Below are 24,995 nucleotides of genomic sequence, written 5' to 3' on the forward strand. Positions count from 1 at the left end.
TAGAAACTGCCTAGAATTACCCTACCGAATAGCCCTCTATTTTTTGAAACTCCATGTACTTATGTAAGAGTCTCTTAAAAGACCCTATGGTATCCACCTCTACTGCTGTTGCTGGCAGTGTATTCCAAGTACCCACCACTCTCTGTGTAAAAAAAAACTTACCTCTGATATCCTCCTTGTACTTCAGCACCTTAAAGTTTTGCCCTCTCATGTTAACCATTTCAGCCCTGGGAAAAAGCCTCTGACTATCCACACTATCAGTGCCTCTCATCATCTTATACACCTCTATCAGGTCACCTCTCATCCTCCGTCACTTCAAGGAGAAAAAGGCCAAGTTCACTCAAGGTGAAGTTTAGGAGGGTTAGTGGTGCCTAATGGCGACTCCTTTGCTTGCATCTTCAGAAACAGCTCTATTTTCATCTTGAATATCTCTATTGTTTCCCTTTCAGAGTTCTTTTGAAGACCCTGATCTGGTTACATGCCGACTACAGGTCGTTGTGAGAATGGGGCCTACTCTCGAGTTTCACGTCTGGCCGTTGCTCGGCACGCCGAGGGCTCGGTCTGAGAGCTTCACTCACCTTCGAGTTTTCGTGGCTCTGGAGATGGGGGGGATCGGAGGTCAGTGTCCGAGCAGAAGACCGGTGTGTCGTGGGAGATGGAAGATCTAAGGCTGTGTGCCCAGAGACCCGAAATCTTTTGGCGCAGAGCACAGAAAAAGCGATGCAACGGACTTTTAACATTGTAAACCAGCGAGTTGTTTGTTATGTCTTCCCTCTCGCTGTGAAATGGAAATACCTCTTTCTCTCTTATTAGGGAGAGAGAGAGACTGTGGTATGTCGAATGCTGGGTGAACAAGTAGTCTTTGGGGTACTGCACGTCTGTGTCTTTGCTGTTGTCTTGGTCATGTTTTAGTGCTTGGTGGCGGGTGCCGATGCTTTTTTGCTGGTGAGGGGATTGTTGCTCACTGCTGCTTGCATGTGGGAAGGAGGGGAGCTGGGGGGGGGGCTTACTTTGGGGTTCTAACATTTAACTGTCATTCATTCTATAGGGGGGCTCCTCTGTTTTTGTGGATGGTTGCCAGGAAAAAGCATTTCAGGATGTATATTGTATACATTTCTCTGACGTTAAAAGTACCTTTAAAAACTTTGAACCTTTGAAACTTATTCTCATGAGGCATGCTCTCTAATCCAGGCAACATCCTTGTAAATCTCCTCTGCACTCTCTCTATAGTTTCCGTATATATCAGTATTGCAAAGGAATAAAGTGAATTGGAGGCATGAGGGAGGAGCTTGCCCAGCTGGTTTGGAGGGGGATACTGGCGGGGATGGCAGCAGAGCACAGATGGCTGAAGTTTCAGAGAATAGTTTGCAAGGTGCGGGATAGATATGTCCAACAGAAGATGAAGTCCTCAAATGGCAGGGGTAGGCAACTATGGCTGACTAGTTAAGCCAAGGAAAGGGCATATAAGGTAGCAAAAGTGAGTGGGAAGTTGGATGATTGGGAAGCTTTTAAAATCCAGCAAAAGGCAACTAAAAAAACTACAAGAATGGAAAAGATGAAATGGAAAACCTGCAAAACAATACAGGCCCTTCGGCCCACAATGCTGTGCCAAACATGTACTTACTTTGGAAATTACCTAGGGTTACCCATAGCCCTCTATCATTCTAAGCTCCATGTATATATCTAGGAGACTCTTAAAAGACCCTATCATATCTGCCTCCACCACCGTCGCCGGCAGCCCATTCCACACACTCACCACCCTCTGCATAAAAAACTTACCCCAGACATCTCCTCTGTACCTACTTCCTAACACCTTAAAACTGTGTCCTCTTGTGATAGCCATTCCAGCCCTGGGAAAAAGCCTCTGACTATCCACATGATCAATGTCTCTCATAATCTTATACACCTCTAATCCTCTGTCGCTCCAAGGAGAAAAGGCTGAGTTCACTGAACCTATTCACATAAGGCATGCTTCCCAATCCAGGCAACATCCTTGTAAATCTCCTCTGCACCCTTTCTATGGTTTCCACATCCTTCCTATAGCGAGGCGACCAGAACTGGGCACAGTACTCCAAGTGGGGTCTGACCAGGGTCCTATTTTGCTGCAACATTACTTCTTGGCTCCTAAACCCAATCCCATGGTTGATGAAGGCCAATACACCGTACACTTTCTTAACCACAGAGTCAACCTGTGCAGCTGCTTTGAGTGTCCTATGGACTCGGACCCCAAGATCTCTCTGATCCTCCACACTGCCAAGAGTCTTACCATTAATATTATATTCTGCCATCATATTTGACCTTGAAATATGAGGGCAAACTAGTCAATAATTTAAAGCAGGATACTAAAAGTTTTGAAGTCATTTAAAGAGTAAAAGGGAGCTGAGAATTGACCATTGGAAAATGATGCTGGTGAGGTAGTAATGGGGACAAAAAAATGGCAGATGAACTTAATGGGAACTTTGCATCAGTCTTCACAGTAGATGCCACTAACAATAGGCCAGAGGTCCCTGAGTGTCAGGGTGCAGGAGTGAATGCCATTGCTAGGCAAATTGAAAGGCCTTAAGGTGGATAATTCACCTGGACCAGATGGACAACATCTCAGAGTGCTGAGAAAGCTTGCTGAAGAGATAACTGATGATTTGGTCATGAACGTTCAAGAATCTCTTGATTCTAGATGGTCCCAGAGAACTGGAAAGTTGCAAATGTCACTCCACTCTTTAAGAAGGGAGTAAGGCAAACAAAAAGAAATTATAGGCCAGTTAGCCTAACCATAGTGTTTGTGGAAGTGTTGTATTCTATTATTAAGGATGAGGTTTCAGGGTACTTGGAGGTTAATGATAAAATGTCAAGTCAGCATAGTTTTTGTGAAGGGATTTTTTTGCCTGGCATACAGAATCTGTTAAGAGTTCTTTGAGAAGGGTGGACAAAGGAGAGGCCGTGGTTGTCATTTACTTGGCTTTTCAGAAGGCATTTGATTAGGTGCTACACATGAGGCTAATTAACAAGATAAAATTGTGTGGCATTACAGGAAAGAGTTTGACATGGATAGTGGAATGACTGACAGGCAGGGGGCAGTGAATGGGAATAAAAGGGGCTTTTTTATTGGCTGCCGGTGACTAGTGGTGTTCAGTATTGGGACTGCTACTCTTCACATTGTTTGACAATGATTTGGATAATGAATTTAATGACTTTGTGGATAATACAAAGATAGGTGGAGGAACAGGCAGTGCTGAGGAAGCAATGTCATTGCAGCAGAGCTTAGACAAATTGAAAGAATGGGCAAAGAAGTGGCAGATGGAATACAGTGTTGGGAAATGTACGATAATGCATTTTGGTAAAAGGAACAACAGTGCAGGCTATTAACTAAATGGGGAGAAGTTTCAAACATCAGAGGTGCAGAAGGACAAGAGTCCACATACAAAACTCCCAGAAGGTTAATTTACAGGTTGAGTCTGTGGTAAAAAAGGCAAATGCAATGTTGGCATTTATTTCAAGGGGATTAGAATATAACAGCAAGGAGATAATGCTGAGGCTTTATAAGACTCTAGTCAGGCTGCATGTGGAGTATTGCCAACAATTTTGGAGCCCATATCTCAGAAGGGATGCATTGTCATTGAAGAGAAGCAAGAGAATGTTTATGAGGATTGTTCTGGGAGTGAAAGGGTTAACATAATCGCAGCATTTGGCAGCTTTGGGACTGTGCTCAGTGGAATTTACAAAAATTGGGGGGGGGGGGGAGATCTCATTGAAACCCAGCAAATGTTGAAAGGACTAGCGAAGGTGGCTGTGAAGAGGTTGTATCCTGTGGTGGGGGTATCTAGAACTAGAGGGCACAGCCTCAAAATGGAGGGTCGACCTTTTAGAACAGAGGTAAGGAGGATTTTTTTCTCCAGAGAGTAGCAAATCTGTGGAATGCTCTGCCACAAACTACGGTGGGGTTCAAGTCAGTGGGTATCTTTAAAGCTTAAGTTGATAATTTCCTGATTGGTCAGGGCATCAAGGGATATGGTGAGAAGGCAGGTATATGAGGTTGATAGGGATCTGGGATCAGCCATGATGGAGTGAATTGTCTAATTCTGCTCCTACGTCATAAGGTCTTAAGGTGGCTGGTGATTGGTGAAACAGGAAGGGGGGAGTGGTTGCAGTAAATAGGTGGGAAGTTGAATGGTGAAAGAAATAAAGGGCTGGTGGAGGGGAAATCTGGTAGGAGACAAGGAGACAACAGAAAAGCATGGAAAAAAAGGGAAGGGGAGGAGCACGTGAGAGGTGATGGGCACATAAGGAGATGAGGTGAGAGAGGGAAACGGGAATGGGGGAATGGTGAAGGGGAGTGGGAGTGAGCATTTACCGAAAGTTCGAGAAATCAATGTTCATATCATCAGTTTGGAGGCTACCCAGACAGAATATAAGGTGTTCTCCTCCAACCTGAATGTGACTCATCAGAGAAGCAGAGGAGGCAGTGGACTGACATATCAGAATGCATTTTGCATCACTTTAGTATTTCAGTTACAAAGAAACTGGAACTCTTCAATATAATGTACAAATTGTGCTAATGTAGTCAATGAAGCGCTAAACTTCTAAAGAGCTTTATCTGAACAGCCACATTAATTGAAAAACAAACATATTAAAATTATTTCTTATGGAACTATCTGACAGATCTATCAACAGTATTTTTGAATTTCCAGACTTAACCTTCATTAAATATTTATCTTCTTTTCTATTTTATAAACAAGTGAATAAAAGTGTTTTTTTTCTAGAAAACACTATTAAAACAATGAAACACCAGCATAAACTAGAAATGTAAAGTACTCTCAACCATAGCATTGCCTAGGAGAACATAAATACAAGAGATTGTGCAGATTTTGGAAATCCTGAGCTACACACGCAGCATGCAGGAGGAACTCAGCAGGTCAGGCAGCATCTATGGAGAGGATAAACAGACAACACTTCAGGTAAAGACCTTTCATCGGGTCTGAAAAGAAAGGAGGACTGAATCTGGAATAAGAAGTTGGGAGGAGGGGAAGAAGAACAAGCTGGCAATAGATAGATGAGATCAGGTGAGGGGAAGATAGGTGGTTGGGAGGATGAGAGGGGGTGAAGTGACAAGCTGGGAGGTGATAGATGGAAAAGGTAAATGGCAGAAAGAATCTGATAGGAGACAACAGTGTCAAGTCAAGTCAAGTCACTTTTATTGTCATTTTGACCATAACAGCTGGTACAGTACATAGTAAAAATGAGACAACATTTTTCAGGACCATGGTGTTACATGACACAGTACAAAAACTAGACTGAACTACGTAAAAAACAACTCAGAGAATAAAAAACAAACAACACACAACAACTACACTAGACTACAGACCTACCCAGGACTGTATAAAGTGCACAAAACAGTGCAGACATTATAATAAATAATAAACCAGGACAATAGGGCAGTAAGGTGTCAGTCCAGGCTCTGGGTATTGAGGAGTCTGATAGCTTGGGGAAGAAACTGTTACATAGTCTGGTCATGAGAGCCCGAATGCTTCGGAGCCTTTTCCCAGAAGGCAGGAGGGAGAAGAGATTGTATGAGGGGTGTATGGGGTCCTTCATAATGCTGTTTGCTTTGCGGATGCAGCGTGTAGTGTGAATGTCCGTGATGGCGGGAAGAGAGACCCCGATGATCTTCTCAGCTGATCTCACCATCCGCTGCAGGGTCTTGCGATCCAAGATGGTGCAATTTCTGAACCAGGCAGTGATGCAGCTGGAGCATCAAAGAAAGGGATCAGGAGGGCAACCAGAGGGAGGTGATAGGCAGAGGTGATGAGGAGAAAAGCTGGGTTGAGAAAGTAACCTGAGTGAGGAATGGTATAAAGAGGGAAAATGGATGGAGGAGAAATTACCACAAGTTAAAGAAATTGGTGTTCTTGCCATCATGTTGGAAGCTAAATCAATGAGATATAACAAACAAGAGAAAATCTGTAGGTGCTTGAAATCCAAGCCACACACACAAAATTCAGGAGGCACTCAGCAGGCCAGGCAGCATCTGTGGAAAAGAGTATAGTCAATGTTTTGGGTCTTGTCGAAGGGTCTCTGCCTAAAACATTGACTACTCTTTTCCATAGATGTTGCCTGGCCTGCTGATTTCCTCCAGCATTTTGTGTGTTCAATCAGATAAAGGTATTGTGTTTGTAACCCAAATATATATTGACTCCATCCACCACAAAAGACAGGATTTCCTGGTAGCCAGCCATTTCAGTTTGCCTCCCCTTCCCATTGGTACCCCCATGGGCTCCTCTACTGCTATGATGAGGTTATAGAGTGTGTTGCTTAGCAAATCAACTTTCCAACCCAAGCAACTACCAAATCATTCAAAATGATAAACACACACACACACACACACACACACACACACACACACACACACACACACACACACACACACACACACACACACACACACAGACACACACACATTCCCCCCCCCCCAAAGAATGGTTAAGGGAGGGTGCAGGAGATTCATCAGGATGTAGAGGGAGCCACCAGCAAAAAAGTGAGCAAATTTTCCATTACAGATTTTCATCGTCATATTATTAGTTGAAAGCAATCAATGAACTGTCCCAACCTGAAACATTGACTTTTTTATTCTTCCCACAGATGCTGCCTGACTTGCTGAGTTCACCCAGAACTTTGTGAGTGTTGCTCTGGATTTCCAGCATCTGCAGAATCTGTTTTGTTTAAAATTCTGAAAATGATTCGGGTCACACAGATGCAGAACAATAATGAAACATTTATGAGAGATTCTGAGAATGAACCGGAGCAAGCAGGTTTATGTGAGCACTTCATTCCTCATCCTTCTTCACATCTGCACTAATTTTTCCCTTGTGATTCTAACCATATTTACTGCTAATTGTCCCCTAAATATGCATTTTCATACAGCATTCTCATATGGCACATCACTTCAGCATCCCACCCTCCCAAAACGGAGAGCTAATGCATCTCCTACGCACGTGGGTCAGGTTCCAAAGTACATCTGCATTCATTATCAAGTCAGGAGCACTAAGTATGTTGGCTGCAGCTTTAGTTTGGGAATTGAATTGTTAGTTCAATAGCCAGTCAGTACAATAAGACAGAAAGTTATTACATAATCTGTACCATTAGCACAGGCAAAGCCCTCCCCACCATTGAGCACCTCTACAGGGGGTGCTGCTACAAGGAAGCAGCACCTTTCATCATGGACCCTCACCATTCAGACCATGCTCTCTTCTCACTGCTGCCATCAGGAAGGAGGTACAGGAATCTTAGGTCCCACACCACCAGGTTCAGGAACAGTTATTGCCCCTGAACCATCAGACTCCTGAACCAGCATGGATGACTTCACTCACCACGACATTAAACTGATCCATAACCTACAGATACACTTTTAAGAACTCTGTAATTCATGTTCCCGAAATTATCGTCCATCGAGTCAGCTCCTCCATTTCATTGTAGCTGATCCATTTCCCTCTCAGCCTTCTCCATGTATCCCTTCAGGCCCTGACAAATCAAGAGTCTAACAACTTCTGCTTTAAATATACCCAATTCTGGTAATACCATGGGCTCTAACATATTGAGCAGCCTAATATATGACACCATGTCAACAGTCTTCTGAAGATCCAAGTTCACAACTTGTTAATTTGTAGAAATAGGTTAATTGATAGAACCCTTAACACTTTGAATTCCAAGTTAAGCTGTTATTCCCAACAGGAATTACCACTGACAAAATGCTTCCTGGAGATTTACTTGGGTGTATGTGTGTGGGTGGCAGGTACGGGACTTGCTTCTGCTGTTACTGTTGTGTTCCGTGTTGCTGTGCCGCGCATTGTGGGGATTCTACGCTGGTGCTGGGATGTGTGGTGACTTTCTGCATTCTGGATTAGTTCCTGAGGATTGGAGGGTGGCTAATGTAACCCCACTTTTTAAAAAAGGAGAGAGAGAGAAACCGGGGAATTATAGACCGGTTAATCTGACATCGGTGGTGGGGAATATGCTAGAGTTGGTTATCAATGATGTGATAACAGCACATTTGGAAAGAGGTGAAATCATTGGACAAAGTCAGCATGGATTTGTGAAAGGAAAATCATGTCTGATGAATCATATAGAATTTTTTGAAGATGTAACCAGTAGAGTGGATAGGGAAGAGCCAGTGAATGTGGTATATTTAGATTTTCAAAAGGCAGTTAAGAAGGTTCCACACAGGAGATTAGTGTGCAAACTTAAAGCACACGGTATTGGGGGTATGCTATTGATGTGGATAGAGAATTGGTTGGTAAAGAGTGGGAGTAAACGGGACCTTTTCAGAATGGCAGGCGGTGACTAGTGGGGTACCGCAAGGCTCAGTGCTGGGACCCCAGTTGTTTACAATATATATTAATGATTTAGATGAGGGAATTAAATGCAGCATCTCCAAGTTTGTGGATGACGCGAAGCTGGGCGGCAGTGTTAGCTGTGAGGAGGATGCTAAGAAGATGCAGGGTGACTTGGATAGGTTCGGTGAGTGGGCAAATTCATGGCAGATGCAATTTAATGTGGATAAATGTGAGGTTATCCACTTTGGTTGCAAAAACAGGAAAACAGATTATTATCTGAACGGTGGCCGATTAGGAAAAGGGGAGATGCAACGAGACCTGGTTGTGATTGTACACCAGTCATTGAAGGTGGGCATGCAGGTACAGCAGGCAGTGAAAAAGGCAAATGGTACGTTGGCATTCATAGCAAAATGATTTGAGTACAGGAGCAGGGAGGTTCTACTGAAGTTGTACAAGGCCTTGGTGAGACCGCACCTCGAATATTGTGTGCAGTTTTAGTCCCCTAATCTGAAGAAAGACATTCTTGCCATAGAGGGAGTACAGAGAAGTTTTCACTAGATTGATTCCTGGGATGGCAGAACTTTCATATGAAGAAAGACTGGATCGACTAGGCTTATACTCACTGGAATTTAGAAGAGTGAGGGGGGATCTTATTGAAACATATAAAATTCTAAAGGGGTTGGACAGACTAGATGCAGGAAGATTGTTTCTGATGTTGGGGAAGTCCAGAACGAGGGGTCACAGTTTAAGGATAAAGGGGAAGCCTTTTAGGACCGAGATGAGGAAAAACTTCTTCACACAGAAAGTGGGGAATCTGTGGAATTCTCTGCCACAGGAAACAGTTGAAGCTGGTTCATTGACTATATTTAAGAGGAAGTTAGATATGGCCCTTGTGGCTAAAGGGATCAGGGGGTATGGAGTGAAAGCAGGTACAGGGTTCTGAGTTGGATGATCAGCCATGATCATACTGAATGGCGGTGCAGGCTCGAAGGGCTGAATGGCCGACTTCTGCACCTGTTTTCTATGTTTCTACTCCAGCACATTGGCCCATGGTCTCCTCTTCTGTCATGATGAGGCCACTCCCAGGCTGGAGAAGCAACTCTTAATATTCCATCTCAGCAGCCCCCAACCTGATGCCATGACCAATGATTTCTCTAACTTGTTTTAATTCTTCTTCTCCCTCCCCCTTCCCACTTCTTCAATTCCGTACCCTGGCTCTTACTTTTCTTCCTCATCTGCCTATCACCTCCCCCGGTTCCCCTCCTCCTTCCTTTTCTCCTATGGTCCACTCTCCTCTCCTATTGGATTCCTTCCTCTCCAGCCTTTTGCCTTTTCCTCTTATCACCTCTTCCACCACCCACCTGGCTTCACCTATTATCTTCTAGCATGTGCTCCTTCCCTTCCCCCCACCTTCATATCCTGGCATCCCCCTTCCTTTCTAGTCCTGATGAAGGAACTTGGCCCAAAACATTGGCTGTTTGTTCAATTCCATAGACTTTGCCTGACTTGCTGAATTTCCTAGTGTTTTGTGTGTGTTGCTTTGGGGTGATAACAATGTTGGATGTATATTAGAGGGTTTTGAAGAGACACAAGGAAGGTCCCCTACCTGGAGGGGAGGATGGATCAAGTTTCAAGACAATTTGCCACCTAGGCAATGCATTGTTTGCATTAACAACCAAAGGAAGGATGTGCTGGGGCAGCCCCCTAGTAACATAGAAACATAGAAACATAGAAAGTAGGTGCAGGAGTAGGCCATTCGGCCCTTCAGGCCTACACCGCCATTCAGTATGATCATGGCTGATCATCCAACTCAGAACCCTGTACCTGCTTTCTCTCCATACCCCCTGATCCCTTTAGCCACAAGGGCCATATCTAACTTCCTCTTAAATATAGCCAATGAACCAGCCTCAACTGTTTCCTGTGCCAGAGAATTCCACAGATTCACCACTCTCTGTGTGAAGAAGTTTTTCCTCATCTCAGTCCTAAAAGGCTTTCCCTTTATCCTTAAACTGTGACCCCTCATTCTGGACTTCCCCAACATCGGAAACAATCTTCCTGCATCCAGCCCATCCAATCCCTTTAGAATTTTATATGTTTCAATAAGATCCCCCCTCAATCTTCTAAATTCCAGTGAGTATAAGCCTAGTCAATTCAGTCTTTCTTCATAAGAAAGTCCTGCCATCCCAGGAATCAATCTGGTGAACCTTCTCTGTACTCCCTCTATGGCAAGAATGTCTTTCCTCAGATTAGGGGACCAAAATTACACACAATGCTCTAGGTGCGGTCTCACCAAGGCCTTGTACAACTGCAGTAGAACCTCCCTGCTCCTGTACTCAAATCCTTTTGCTATGAATGCCAACATACCATTTGCCTTTTTCACCGCCTGCTGTACCTGCATGCCCACCTTCAATGACTGGTGTACAATGACACCCAGGTTTTGTTGTATCTTCCCTTTTCCTAATCGGCCAACGTTCAAATAATCTGTTTTCCTGTTCTTGCAACCAAAGTGGATAACCTCACATTTATCCACATTAAATTGCATCTGCCATGAATTTGCCCACTCACCTAACCTATCCAAGTCACCCTGCATCCTCTTAGCATCCTCCTCACAGCTAACATCGCCGCCCAGCTTCGTGTCATCCGCAAACTTGGAGATGCTGCATTTAATTCCCTCGTCTAAATCATTAATATATATAGGATTGGGGACTGGAATTAAAATGGTTGAGCATTGGGAAATACTGCTTTCTGCAGATGGAGCAAAGGTGCTTCACCTAGCTATTGTAACATTATTCACTGTTTTCCAGGTCATTCGCTTCTCACCTGACTCTCGGCATCTGTTAGCAGCCATGAAAGCATCTTCCCTTTAAGAAGCTTGGACAGGTGTAGGCTATTTCTAACAGGTGCTCGAGAGCTATGATTTTGGGTTCCCTGCTGATACACATAGCCACGGAAGAACACACCGAACAGGGGCAGCATGAAGGTATCACCCTAATGAGCAAGGCACACTGAGCTGGTGTGCTGCCTGCATTTCAATAAGTGCACACAAGTTAATCACTTATTGAGATCTCTACATACATTTTGGAGCTTACCAAATTTACCTCTCCCTGCTTAATGCAAGACTTTGTTCGATGAAATTTCTACCAGTCATTAGGAAGGCAGATAATTCAGGAAAAAAAAGATAAAGGAAGTCTCATTTTTAACAAAAATAAAACTTTTAAAATGGTCAAGAAGTCTTTCTTCTAGCTTCAAACAGAATGTCATGTCAGAACTTCACTGGTTTGAAAGGCCTTTGTTTTACAATTCAAGGAACAGATACTCAACAATAAAGAAACATACTGAAACGGCTTCTTTCTACTGAAAATAGTGTTCTTCTGGAATATTCCATGAGCTCTACGGATATCAAAGCTGGCCTGTAGATCCTGAAAAAGAAAGCAAGTAACTTTTTAATATCTCTGTTGCAACAAAAATATATTTCAAACAAATGTCAGTATCACAATTAATTTATTTTACTTTTTACTTTATTTAAAGATAGCACAGAATGGGCCTTTCTGGTCCTTCAAGCTGTGTTGCCCAACAATCCCCAATTTAGATTATTCATGGGACAATTTATTATGTCCAATTAAGCTATTTACTGGTACGTCTATGGACTGAGGGAGAAAACTGGAGCACTCGGAGAAAAAACAGGCATTCCATGGGGAGAATGTGCAGATGTCTTCGAAATTTAACTCTGAACTCTGACACCCCGAGCTGGAATAGCCTTGTGCTAACCACTACATTATTGTGATGTTTATTTTCTTCCTCTCCACTATCAGATTTATTTTCCCCTCCATGAGCCTGGGAACATTATCTCAGCATTACCTCAGTATATAGTATAGTATACTATACTATACTATAGAATAGTATACTATACTATTCTATAGTATAGTACATCTATAGTTAGATAGATGTACTAACTATCTATCTATCTACTTATCTATATCTGTTTATTTGTTTATTTATTTGTACAATTTCTCTTGTTTTGCGCATTGGTTGCTTGTCAGTCTTTGTTTATGTAGAATTTTTTTGATATAAATTCTATTGTACTTCTTTATTTTCCTGTAAAAGTAATCAACAATCTCCAAAACCTGGGCCTCCATACCTCCCTCTGCAACTTGATCATTGGGAGATGATAGTCTGTGGGCTTTGGAGATAATATCTCCTCATCGCTGACAATCAACACTGGTGCAGGCTTATCCCACAACACTCCTCTCTCTACACCCTCAATTATGTGGGTCATTTACAAATTTACCAGTGACCCACTGATTGTTGGCAGAATTTTAGATGGTGACATGGAGGGAGACAAGAGCAAGATATATCAGCTAGTTGAGTGGTGTCACAGTAACAACCTTGCTCTCAAGGTCAATATGAGCAAGAATCTAATACTTTGACTAGATCTAGACCAAGCTGAATACTTTACAAACTTCGAGAGGTGTGTGGTGAAGAGTATATTAACTGGTTGGACCACAGCCTGTTATGGAAACACCAATCCTACATAAAGTAGTGGATATTAAACTGAAACACTGACCCTATTGGAGTGTTAGAAGTTAGTCTGAAGATACATAATTTCTTCATGGACATAGGCACAACTTCATGGACATAGACATAGCACTCCGATGCCTATTTGGTAGATATACTAATCAACCATTGTAGAAACACCCCCATCCCCATCTTTATATTTCTCCTGCCACCGCACTGCACTGTTAATACTTCAAAGCATTTTTATCATTCTGCTTACATATTTGTATAAATTTATTTATACGCATCTTATTCCATACCTGGACATTAATGTTATTTTTACATAATGATTATTCTTTATATTTATTGAATGTTGTTTGTTGTATTCACATCAATACACAACAGCAAATTCCTAATACAAGAATCAGTCATTTCCACTCTGGAAAAAGTCTCTGGCTGTCCACTCTATCTCAGCCTCATCATCTTGTACACCTCTATCAAGGTACCGCTCATCCTCTTTCAGTCCAATGAGAAAAGCCAATTTCTCTTTACTTCTAATCACTCATCCTTCCTACCCATCATGGCCACACTGCCCTCTCCTATCTCTACCTACCCCTTCATTGTTTTAGACCCATCCTCTCTTCACTAAAAATGCAAAAGACACTGCTGTCAAACCTTTCCCTAAGATCTTCCCATGCCTTTGTTACCCACTGTAAAAGCAAGTTGTTTCTGAACCCTGGAACGGAAGTATCCGTTGTGCAAAATGTTTCCATGCAGAGGACTATTCACATTTGTTCCAGTAACAAAGTTCCAGAAACTCAAATTCTCTGCTTTGTGTTAAATACCAGAGTATCTTATTTTCATCAACAATGCAATTCCATCAATATTTAGGATCACTTAAAGGCAGTCATTGTCCTATATACTCATAAAAGAGAAATATGATTTTATTCAGTCAATAAAGATGTTCCATAAGGCAAAAGTAAGGGAAATAATTATAAAAAATAGAAACTAGTAAAGATGCGTCTGAGTCTGCAGACACATGAATGAGGCTTTTGCAATGATGGTTGAATAGAGATCTTGGCTAACAATCCACTTCTGGACATATCAAATTACCATTCTACAGCACACAACAGCCTAAGGTCAGCGTTGCCAAATCTGGTCTCAATCTCAATAGCATGCAACCTTTAATCATCTCAGTGATTCACAGATGACAGTCCCTTCCAGTCTAACGAGTCCACAATACCCATTTACACCGATGTGACCAACAACCACACTGAAATGATCACTGAACACAACCTCCGCACTCACTTTCAAGGACTTGTGTTCTCAGTATTTGTTTGTTTATTGTATTTGTACATTTTCTCCTTTTGCACATTGGTTACTTTTCAGTCTTTGTTTGGTTTTCATTGATTCTATTGTATTTCTTTGAATGGCTGCAAGAAGATGAACATCAGGGTAGTATATGGTGACATGTACGTGCTTTGATAATAAACTTTCTTTGAACTTTGGAAAAAGCCAGAGCACCTGGAGGGAGCCCATGCAGCAACAGGGAGATCGTTCAAACTCCTTAACTTGAGTCATGGGTACTGTGAAGCATTGTGCTTCACAGTAGTTTAACCACTATGCTACTACGCCACCTTATTTTTAAACTGATGGATACAGAGTTTGAGAGAATTATCTTAATTATCCAAATCTTGAGTTAATTTTGGGGAATAAAGCTCCTGTTAGGTTTCAGCAAGGAACATTTGAAATGCGAAAGCCATTTCAACATGGAGTTCTCTCTTTGGAGCTGAATGGACAATAATAATGAACAACAGGTTTCCTCAGCGACTGGACAGGAGAATTCTGTCTGAGGTACCTGGGTATTCCAAAATCCAATATAAGGTCAGCAATGTATTACCCCTCATGTGGAAAATGCAGTAAAGCGGGCACTGAAGGAAGAGTACTTGTACACTCTACCTATGATGTTATCTGAATGAGCATTTACTTTCAATACAGGTGATTGGCACAGGTGGCAAATGCATCCAAGCACAAAGAACTCCCTCTTCGTCATTTGGAGCAGCAGATTCTCTGTCAATATTGTGGCGCATTTGGTCACAAATGGTGTTAGCTGAGGTAGCAGGGTAGCATCATGGTTAGCATAATGCTTCATCATGCCTGAGACCAGTATCAGCTTTCAATTCCCTCTGCCGACTGTAAGGATCATTCTCCCCAGGACAGTGTGGGTTTACGCAAGCTGCTCTGGGTTCCTGACACATTCCAAAGACCTGCCGGTTAGGGTTAGTAAGTTGTTGGCTCTGCACTGGAACCATGGTGTCCCTTGCGGCCTGCAGCCAGCACATCCTCGGACTGTGTTGGTGGTTGACACGAATGTCGCATTTCACTACTGAAAATGTTTCATTGCTTTACTGTACAAATAAATAAGGCTAATTTTTAAGAGGGGAGAAAAGTAGGCAGCATGGGGATTAGACTCATTTGTTCCTGCTCTTAGAGCCATTGGCTCAAGATTCAAGATTGTTTAATATCATTTCCAGGACACAAGTGCCAAGCAGAACAAAATAATTGTTACACCGAATCTGATGCAGCACAATAATAAAAAACTACAATGAGGTAAAAAAAACTCAATAATAAACAAAACACAATTCATATAAATACATAAGATAGATTATATCCGTAGTTTGAGTGGAATGCCACTAAGTGATGCTTATGGCAAGTTAGTGGGTGGAGGTGTAGATCAGATTTACAGCTTGGGGAAAGTAACTGCTTTCAGTGGGTGGTCCTGGTGCCAATACTATGCCCCCTGTGGGAGAGGGTTAAGTAGTCTGAGCAGGGTGGGTGGGATCATTCATTATGTTACTGACCCAATCAAATCAAGAGAGGAGGTTACCCACAGGTCAGGGCAAGAGATTTCAAGAGGAGCATTCGCAGACTCTCAGCCCAATAAAATCATGATTCATTAGCAAGGGTAAATAAAAACAAGGTAGGGATGAGTGGTGAAGCCATTGTGTGAGAGAACCAGTGTTAGATAGGGAAGACTTTGGCTCAACAGAATTGGGTGAAATAAGTATGTAGTAAGTTTCTTCTTCATTCTTCATCTGTTAGTGCAAAGTTAGTGCACTTAGGGGAAAATTATCATTATATGATCGAATTTACCCTGAAATTTGAGACGGAGAAGCTAAAGTCAGATGTATCAGAATTACAGTGGAGTAAAGGGAATTACAAATGAGAGGGAAGTTGGCTCGAATTGATTTGAAAAGAACCCTGCAGGGATGATGGCATAGAAGTAATAGCTGGAATTTCTGGGAGCAATTCAGAAGGCACAGGGTATAAACATCCCAAAGAGGAAGAAATATTCTGAAGGCAAGATGACACAGTTGTGGCTAAGAAGAGAAGTCAAAGACAACATAAAAGCCAAAGAAAGAGCACATAATAGAGCAAAAATTAATGGGAAGTTAGAGGATTGGGGAGCTTTTAAAAACTACCAGAAAGCAACTAAAAAGTCATTAAGAAGGTAAAGATAGAATACAAAAGTAAACAGCCTGTCATATTGAAGAAGATACCAAAAGATTCTTCAGATACATAAAGTGTAAAAGAGTGGCGACAGTGCATATCGGTCTGCTGGGAAATGATACTGGTAGTAATAGGGCACAAGGAAATGGTAGATGAACTGAATAAGTATTTTACATCAGTTTTCACTGTGGAAGGCACTAGCAGTATGGTGGAAATTCCAGGTGTCGGGGGTCATGAAGTGTGTGAAGTTACCAATACTAGGGAGAAAGTTCTTGGGAAACTGAAAAGTTTGAAGTTAAGTAAACGACCTGAACCAGATGGTATACACACAAGGGTTCTGAAGGAGGTGGCTGAAGAGATTGTAGATCTTTCAAGAATCACTAGATTCTGGAATGGTATTGGAAAATTGCAAATGTTGCTCCACCCTTCAAGCTTGGAGGCAGGCAGAAGAAAGAAGAGGATATCTTGCCTGACAAATCTGTTGCAATTCTTTAAAAAATAAAAGCAGGATAGACAAAGGAGAATCCACTGATGTTGTGCACTTGGATTTTCAGAAGGCCTTTGACAAGGACTCGATGGAGAAGCACAGATTGCATGTTGCCTCTGAGGTACCAGTGTCAGGGATGTCATGAACTGGGTCCATGGATTTCTAAATGGAGAGGGGAGCAGCCAGAAGCCATGGTGCATATTGGCACCAATGACATAGGTAGGAACAGGGGGGAGGTCCTGAAAAGCAGTTAGTGAGTTAGGTAGAAAGATGAAAAGCAGGATCTCCAAGGGAGTAATCTCTGGATTGCTGCCTATGCCATTCATGAGTGAGGGTAAGAATATAATGATATGCTAGATGTATGCATGGCCAAGGAACAAGTGCAGGGGGAAGGGTTTCAGGTTTCTGGATCATTGGAATTTCTTCTGGGGAATGTACAACAAGGATAGGTTACACATGAACCCCAGAGGGATCGATACCCTTGTGGGCAGATTTGCAAAAGCTGATGGGGAGGGTTTAAACTAATTAGGCAGGGTATGGGAACTGGAGTGATGGGGCCAAGGATTGGGTATTTGCTATACAATTGGATGCAATGTGCAATGAGACTGTGAGGAAGGACAGGCAGATGATTGGGCGGGATTGTAATCCGTGGGTCGAGTTGCAGTGTAACCTGATGGCATGAACATCAATTTCTCGAAATTCCGGTAGTGCCTCCCCGCCCTCTTTAGCATTCCCCATTTCCCGCACGCTCACCTTATCTCCTTACCTGCCCATCACCTCCCTCTGGTGCTCCTCCCCTGTCCCTTTCTTCCATAGACTTCTATCCTCTTCTATCAGATTCCCCCTTCACTAGTCCTTTATCTCTTTCACTTATCAATTTCCCAGCTCGTTACTTTACCTTTGCCCTCTCCCAGTTTCACTATCATCTTCCGCCTTGTAATTCCTCCTCCCTCCCACCACATTCTTGCTCTAATTTCTCAATATTTTTTTGCACTCTGATGAAGAGTCTTGGTCCAAAGTGTCAACTGTTCATTCTTTTCCATAGAGGATGCCTGGCCTGCTGAGTTCCTCCAGCATTTGTGTGTATTGTTAACAAAATAAAAGCCCGAGGTCTTAAAAGAAAGATACTAGTATGAACACAGGATTGGCTGATTTTCAGGATGCAAAGAGTAGAAATAAATGGATCCTTTTCTGATTGGCTGCTGATTGCTTGTGGCGTTCTGTAGAGTCCAATGTTGGCACCTCTTCTTTTTATGTTGTGTGTCAATGATTTGGATGACAACATTGATGGCTTTGTGGCCAAGTTTGTGGATGATACAAAGATGGGTGGAGGGGCAGGTAGTGTTGAGGAAGCAGGGAGTCCACAGAAGGACTTAGAAAGATTCGGAGAATGGGGAAAGAAGTAGCAGATGAAATACAGTAATGGGGTCATGCACTTTGGTAGAAGGAACAAAAGCGTAGACTATTTTTTAAATGGGCAGAAAATTTAAAAAACCAAGATCCAAAGTGAATTGGGAGTCTTCGTGCAGGATACCTGAAAGATAAACTTGCAGGTTGAGTCAGTGGTGGGGAAGGCAATTGCAATGTTAGTATTTCTTTTGAGAGGACTAAAATATAAAAGCAAGGATGTAATGCTGAGGCTTTATCAGGTACTGGTGAGGCCTCACTTGGAGTATTGTAAGCTGTTTTGAGCCCCTTGTCTAAGAAAGGATGTTCTGACATTGGAGAGACTTCAAAGGAGGTTTGTAAAAATGTTTCCAGGATTGAAAAGCTTATCAGATGAACAGTGATTAAAGGCTCTGGTCCTGAAGTCAGAAGAATGAGTAGGGATCTCAGTGAAACATATCGATTGTTGACAGACCTGGATGGAGTGCATGTGGAGATGACATTTGCTATGGTAGGGGATTCAAGGACCAGAGTGCACAGACTCAGAATAAAGGAATATCCATTTAGTATGGAGATAAGGAGGAATTTCTTTCATCAGAGAATGGTGAATCTGTGGAATTCATTGCCACAGGCCCCTGTAGAGCCTCCACGTCCAGCACATAATCGTCCACAGTTTCCACCATCTCCAATGGGGTCCCACTACCAAGTATATCTTTCCCTCCCTACTACTTTCTGCTTTCCACAGGGATCACTCCCTAAGTGACTCCCTTGTCCATTCATCCCTCCCCTCTGATCTCTCTCCTGGCACATCTTTGCAAGCAGAACAAGTGCTAAACCTGCCCCTACACCTCCTCTCTCACTACCATTCAGGGCCACAAATAGTCCTTGCAGGTGAGGTGACACTTCCTGTGAGTCTGCTGGGATCAGATGCTTCCGGTGTCGCCTCCGGCATGTTGGTGAGATTAGGAAACCGCTTTGCCGAGCACCTATACTCCATCTGTCAGAACAAGTGGATTCTCCCAGTGGCCACCCATTTTAATTGCACTTCCCATCCCCATTCCAGTATGTCAACCCATGGCCTCCTCTACTGCCTTGAGGAGGCCACACTCAAGTTGGAGGAACACATGTTTGGGTAGCTTCCAACCTGCTGGCATGAGCACTGCTCTCCTCAGCGTTCACTCTCACGCGTTCGCTCAGTGTTCACTCTCCCGCAATCGCTCAGCGGTCACTCTCCCCCGTTCGCTCAGCGTTCACTCTCCCGTGTTCGCTCAGCGGTCACTCTCCCGCAATCGCTCAGCGGTCACTCTCCCCCGTTCGCTCAGAGTTCACTCTCCCGTGTTCGCTCAGCGGTCATTCTCCCGTGTTCGCTCAGCGGTCACTCTCCCCCGTTCGCTCAGCGGTCACTCTCCCGTGTTCGCTCAGAGTTCACTCTCCCCCGTTCGCTCAGAGTTCACTCTCCCCCGTTCACTCAGCATTCACTCTCCCACACTCGCTCAACGTTCACTCTTCCCGCACTCACTGAGAGTTCACTCTCCCCGTTCACTCAGCGTTCACTCTCCCGCATTCGCTCAGCGTTCACTCTCCCCGTTCACTCAGAGTTCACTCTCCCCGTTCGCTCAGTGTTCACTCTCCCGCGTTCGCTCAGCGTTCACTCTCTCCCACTCGCTCAGAGTTCACTCTCCCCGTTCGCTCAGCGTTCACTCTCCCCGTTCACTCAGCATTCACTCTCCCCGTTCGCTCAGAGTTCACTCTCCCTGTTCGCTCAGCATTCACTCTCCCGCGCTCGCTCAGCATTCACTCTCCCCGTTCGCTCAGAGTTCACTCTCCCCCGTTCGCTCAGAGTTCACTCTCCCCGTTCGCTCAGTGTTCACTCTCCCGCGTTCGCTCAGCGTTCACTCTCTCCCACTCGCTCAGAGTTCACTCTCCCCGTTCGCTCAGAGTTCACTCTCCCTGTTCGCTCAGCATTCACTCTCCCGCGCTCGCTCAGCATTCACTCTCCCCGTTCGCTCAGAGTTCACTCTCCCCCGTTCGCTCAGAGTTCACTCTCCCCTTTCGCTCAGAGTTCACTCTCCCCCGTTCGCTCAGAGTTCACTCTCCCCCGTTCGCTCAGAGTTCACTCTCCCCGTTCGCTCAGAGTTCACTCTCCCCCGTTCGCTCAGAGTTCACTCTCCCCGTTCGCTCAGAGTTCACTCTCCCCGTTCGCTCAGCGTTCACTCTCCCCGTTCGCTCAGAGTTCACTCTCCCCGTTCGCTCAGCGTTCACTCTCCCCGTTCGCTCAGCGGTCACTCTCCTGCGCTCACTCAGCGGTCACTCTCCCGCGCTCGCTCAGCGGTCACTCTCCCCCGTTCGCTTGGCGGAACACAAGTTGGTGGATTGCACTCACTTGCAGACTACTGTGGGCTTGTTCTTGCCGACAACATTCGCTCAGCGGTCACTCTCCCCCATTCACTCAGCGTTCACTCTCCCGCATTCGCTCAGCGGTCACTCTCCCCCATTCACTCAGCGGTCACTCTCCCCGCTCGCTCAGCGTTCACTCTCCCCCATTCACTCAGAGTTCACTCTCCCGCATTCGCTCAGCGGTCACTCTCCCCGTTCGCTCAGCGGTCACTCTCCCCGTTCGCTCAGCGGTCACTCTCCCCCGTTCGCTCAGCGGTCACTCTCCCGCATTCGCTCAGCGGTCACTCTCCCAGCTCGCTCAGCGGTCACTCTCCCCCGTTCGCTCAGCGGTCACTCTCCCGCATTCGCTCAGCGGTCACTCTCCCCGCTCGCTCAGCGGTCACTCTCCCCCGTTCGCTCAGCGGTCACTCTCCCGCATTCGCTCAGCGTTCACTCTCCCGCGCTCGCTCAGCGTTCACTCTCTTCCCACTCGCTCAGCATTCACTTTCCCCCGTTCACTCAGCATTCACTCTCCCGCGCTCGCTCAGCGGTCACTCTCCCCCGTTCGCTCAGCATTCACTCTCCCGCACTCGCTCAGTGTCCACTCTCCACCGTTCACTCAGCGTTCAATCTCCCCCGTTCACTTAGTGTTCACTCTCCCCCGTTCACTCAGAGTTCACTCTCCCCTGTTCGCTTAGTGTTCACTCTCCCCGTTCACTTAGTGTTCACTCTCCCCGTTCGCTCAGAGTTCACTCTCCCGAGCTCGCTCAGCGGTCACTCTCCCCCGTTCGCTCAGCATTCACTCTCCCGCGCTCGCTCAGTGTCCACTCTCCACCGTTCACTCAGCGTTCACTCTCCCCCGTTCGCTCAGAGTTCAATCTCCCGCACTCGCTCAGCGGTCACTCTCCCCTGTTCGCTTAGCGTTCACTCTCCCCCGTTCGCTCAGAGTTCAATCTCCCCATTCGCTCAGAGTTCACTCTCCCCCGTTCGCTCAGCGGTCACTCTCCTGCGCTCACTCAGCGTTCACTCTCCCTGTTCGCTCAGCGGTCACTCTCCCCTGTTCGCTCAGCGGTCACTCTCCTGCGCTCACTCAGCGTTCACTCTCCCTGTTCGCTCAGCGGTCACTCTCCCACGTTCGCTCAGCGGTCACTCTCCCGCGTTCACTTGGCGGAACACAAGTTGGTGGATTGCACTCACTTGCAGACTACTGTGGGCTTGTTCTTGCCGACAACATTCATGAACTTAGGATCTTAGGCTATATTATATTTCTTGTGTGACTGTATGTTTACTGCTATCTTATATGAGCTACATGTCTTGGAGAAGGGCTTTGGCCCAAAATGTAGACTGTTTTGTAGGCGTGTTGACAAAAGTTGGGAGTGTAATTACTCACAGGTAGATGGGGTAATTAAGAAAGCTTATGGGGTGTTAGCTTTCATAAGTCGAGGGATAGAGTTTAAGAGACGCGATGTAATGATGCAGCTCTATAAAACTCTGGTTAGGCCACACTTGGAGTACTGAGTCCAGTTCTGGTTGCCTCACTGTAGGAAGGATGTGGAAGCATTGGAAAGGGTACAGAGGAGATTTACCAGGATGCTGTCTGGTTTAGAGAGTATGGATTATGATCAGAGATTAAAGGAGCTAGGGCTTTACTCTTTGGAGAGAAGGAGGATGAGAGGAGACATGATAGATGTGTACAAGATATTAAGAGGAGTAGACAGAGTGGACAGCCAGCACCTCTTCCCCAGGGCACCACTGCTCAGTACAAGAGGACATGGCTTTAAGGTAAGGGCAGGGAAGTTCAAGGGGGATATTAGAGGAAGGTTTTTCACTCAGAGAGTGGTTGGTGCGTGGAATGCACTGCCTGAGTCAGTGGTGGAGACAGACACACGAGTGAAGTTTAAGAGACTACCAGGCAAGTATATGGAGGAACTTAAGGTGGGGGGTTATATGGGAGACAGGGTTTGAGGGTCAGCACAGCATTATGGGCCGAAGGGCCTGTAATGTGCTGCACTATCCTATGTTCTACGAGAAAGCCTGTGGACCGCATCGAAAACGCTCTGCCGCCAGCTCGCTAGCACAACTGGCCTGGTTTGCTCCGTTGATGCATCACACAGTAGTGAAATGCCGCTGTCATCAAATGCAACGTTCACCAATGTCAACCCTGTGTCTGCCGAACGCAGCTCAGGTCAGCTGCTATCTGAGCGTAGTCTGTACACAAATGGACAGCACCAGAAGTGGCCAGAAGTGGCAGTCAGCCACGAGGTTACGCTTCCCCGTGACATATTGGATGTCCGCGGTGAACTCTGGAAAAAAATGAAAGGTGGCGCTGCTGTCGATCAGACCAAGGTTCAGGTTAGCCATGATGAAAATGATCCACAAAAGCTGCAACCGGGTAGTTCTCTAGGAGAAAACGAAAATGTTTCGCTGCCAACTATAGGCTGAGAAACTTGCGTTCGCAGGGGCGAGAGACTGCCAAACTCATTCTCTGTACCGACTGTGCAATCCGATGTGAGAGAGATTGGCGCGTCTTGGAGGGTGTGCGCCAGCAGAGTTGCATTAGACAATGCCCACTTAGTGTCCAAGAACACTTTGAACCATTCCTTCATCCAGTCCACAAAGTGCTGGGCTTCTTTACCCTTAAGGGCCTTGTAGAGGGGATACATGAGCTGAGTCGCTTTGGGGACAAAACAGTGATAAAAGTTCACCAATCTTAATGGAGATTGGCCAAGAGAAGTGCTTAATGGCCTCAACTTTAGCTGGCAGGGGAGCTGGCCCTGCGGCATTAACATGGTGTCCGAGGAAATCGACCTTGGACAGTCCAAGCTGACACTTTGCCAGGTTGATGATGAGACTGTGCTGACCAAGGTGTTTGAAAAGGTTTCTCAAGTATAAGAGCTGGCTACCAAAATGTCATCTAGGTAAACAAGCAGAAATGGCAGATCCCTGTCCATGAGACGCTGGAAACTCTGGGCCATGTTCTTTAGCCCGAAAGGAACTCCGACAAACCTTACAGTGTAATGGCAGCTGTTTTAGGAATGTCACTTGGGTGGACAGGGACTGGTGATAATTGCAAACCAGGCCCACCTTCCAGAAAATAATTTTCCGTGCCAGGCAAACACAGGAATCTTGGATGTGGTAGTTGCCACATGGATGCTACTTGCCCCCTGGTTTTCACTCGATGTGGTGAGGGGAAGCATTCCTGACGATGCCCAGGTACTCTGTGGTGTCAAACACAGCCTAGGCGGTGGGCTGGTTCCTCTGGATTGAGGCAGGCACGAACGGGCAGGCCGGTGGTGAGGGTGTGCTGTTCCACCCTGTGTTTAGCGGTAGAGGAGGAGAAGGTGGGCTCATTTGGGTCTGGGAACTCAGCAAGGAGGCGGAGAGGGCGCTGGACAAATTTGAAGTGCCGGTGGCATTGAGTGTGCTGGAGAGGGAGTAGAAAGTGGAAACATAGAAAACCTACAGCGCAATACAGGCCCTTTGGCCCACAATCCTGTGCCAAATATGTACTTACTTTAGAAATTACCTAGGGTTACCCATAGCCCTCTATTTTTGTAAGCTCCATGTACCTATCCAGGAGTTTCTTAAAAGACCCTATAGTATCTGCCTTCACCACCGTCACTGGCAGCCCATTCCACACACTCATCACCCTCTGCATAAAAAACTTACCCCGACATCTCCTCTGTACCTACTTCCAAGCACCTTAAACCTGTGCCCTCTTGTGCTAGCCATTTCAACCCTGGGAAGAGCCTCTGACTATCCACATGATCAATGTCTCTCAGATCTCCAAGTCTGTGATGAAGAGGTGCCTGTTCTAGACATCAATGAGAAGGATGTTGACACAGAGGAAGTCACCCCCAGCAGGGGTGTAGAGACTGCCAACAACACAAAATTCCAGTGGAATTTCTGCCTGCCAAAGCACCACACCATCTCAGGCTTACCAAAATCCTGCCTGACTGACCTTACTGCAATCTTTTGAGGAAATTACAAGCAGGGTAGACAAAGGAGATGCAGTAGATGTGGTGCAGTTGGATTTTCAGAAGGTCTTTGACAAAGTGCTGCACATAGGCTGTTTGGCAAGATAAGAGCCCATGGAATTATAGGGAAGTTATTGGCATGGGTGGAGCATTGGCTAATTGGCAGAAAACAGAGAGTGGGGATAAAGGGATCCAATTCTGGCTGGCTGCCAGTTACTAGTGGAGTTCCCCAGGGGTCGGTGTTGAGACCACTGCTTTTTACAATGTATGTCAATAATTCGGACTATAGGATTAATGGATTTGTGGCTAAATTTTCCAATGATACAAAGATAGGTGGGGGAGTGGGTAGTGTTGAGGAAACAGAGAGCCTGCAGAGAGACTTCAGAGATGAACTGAGTAAAGTCCATCTCCCTCCCCCCATCCTCATCACATTCTACAGGG

The 24,995-nt window shown here is 45.2% G+C and overlaps 1 protein-coding gene across 1 annotated transcript in view; it reads right to left on the reverse strand.

Annotated features, from left to right (window-relative positions):
* The window catches only part of LOC132400430 (PC3-like endoprotease variant B), a 1,805,907-nt gene that overhangs the window by 976,178 nt on the left and 804,734 nt on the right, over nt 1-24,995 (reverse strand). Inside the window, exon 7 of the mRNA XM_059981370.1 lies at nt 11,661-11,743. Coding sequence (XP_059837353.1) covers nt 11,661-11,743 — 83 coding nt within the window. The remainder of the gene's footprint in view (nt 1-11,660; nt 11,744-24,995) is intronic.

Source organism: Hypanus sabinus, chromosome 10, assembly GCF_030144855.1.
Source record: "Hypanus sabinus isolate sHypSab1 chromosome 10, sHypSab1.hap1, whole genome shotgun sequence".
Taxonomy (NCBI): Eukaryota; Metazoa; Chordata; class Chondrichthyes; order Myliobatiformes; family Dasyatidae; genus Hypanus; species Hypanus sabinus.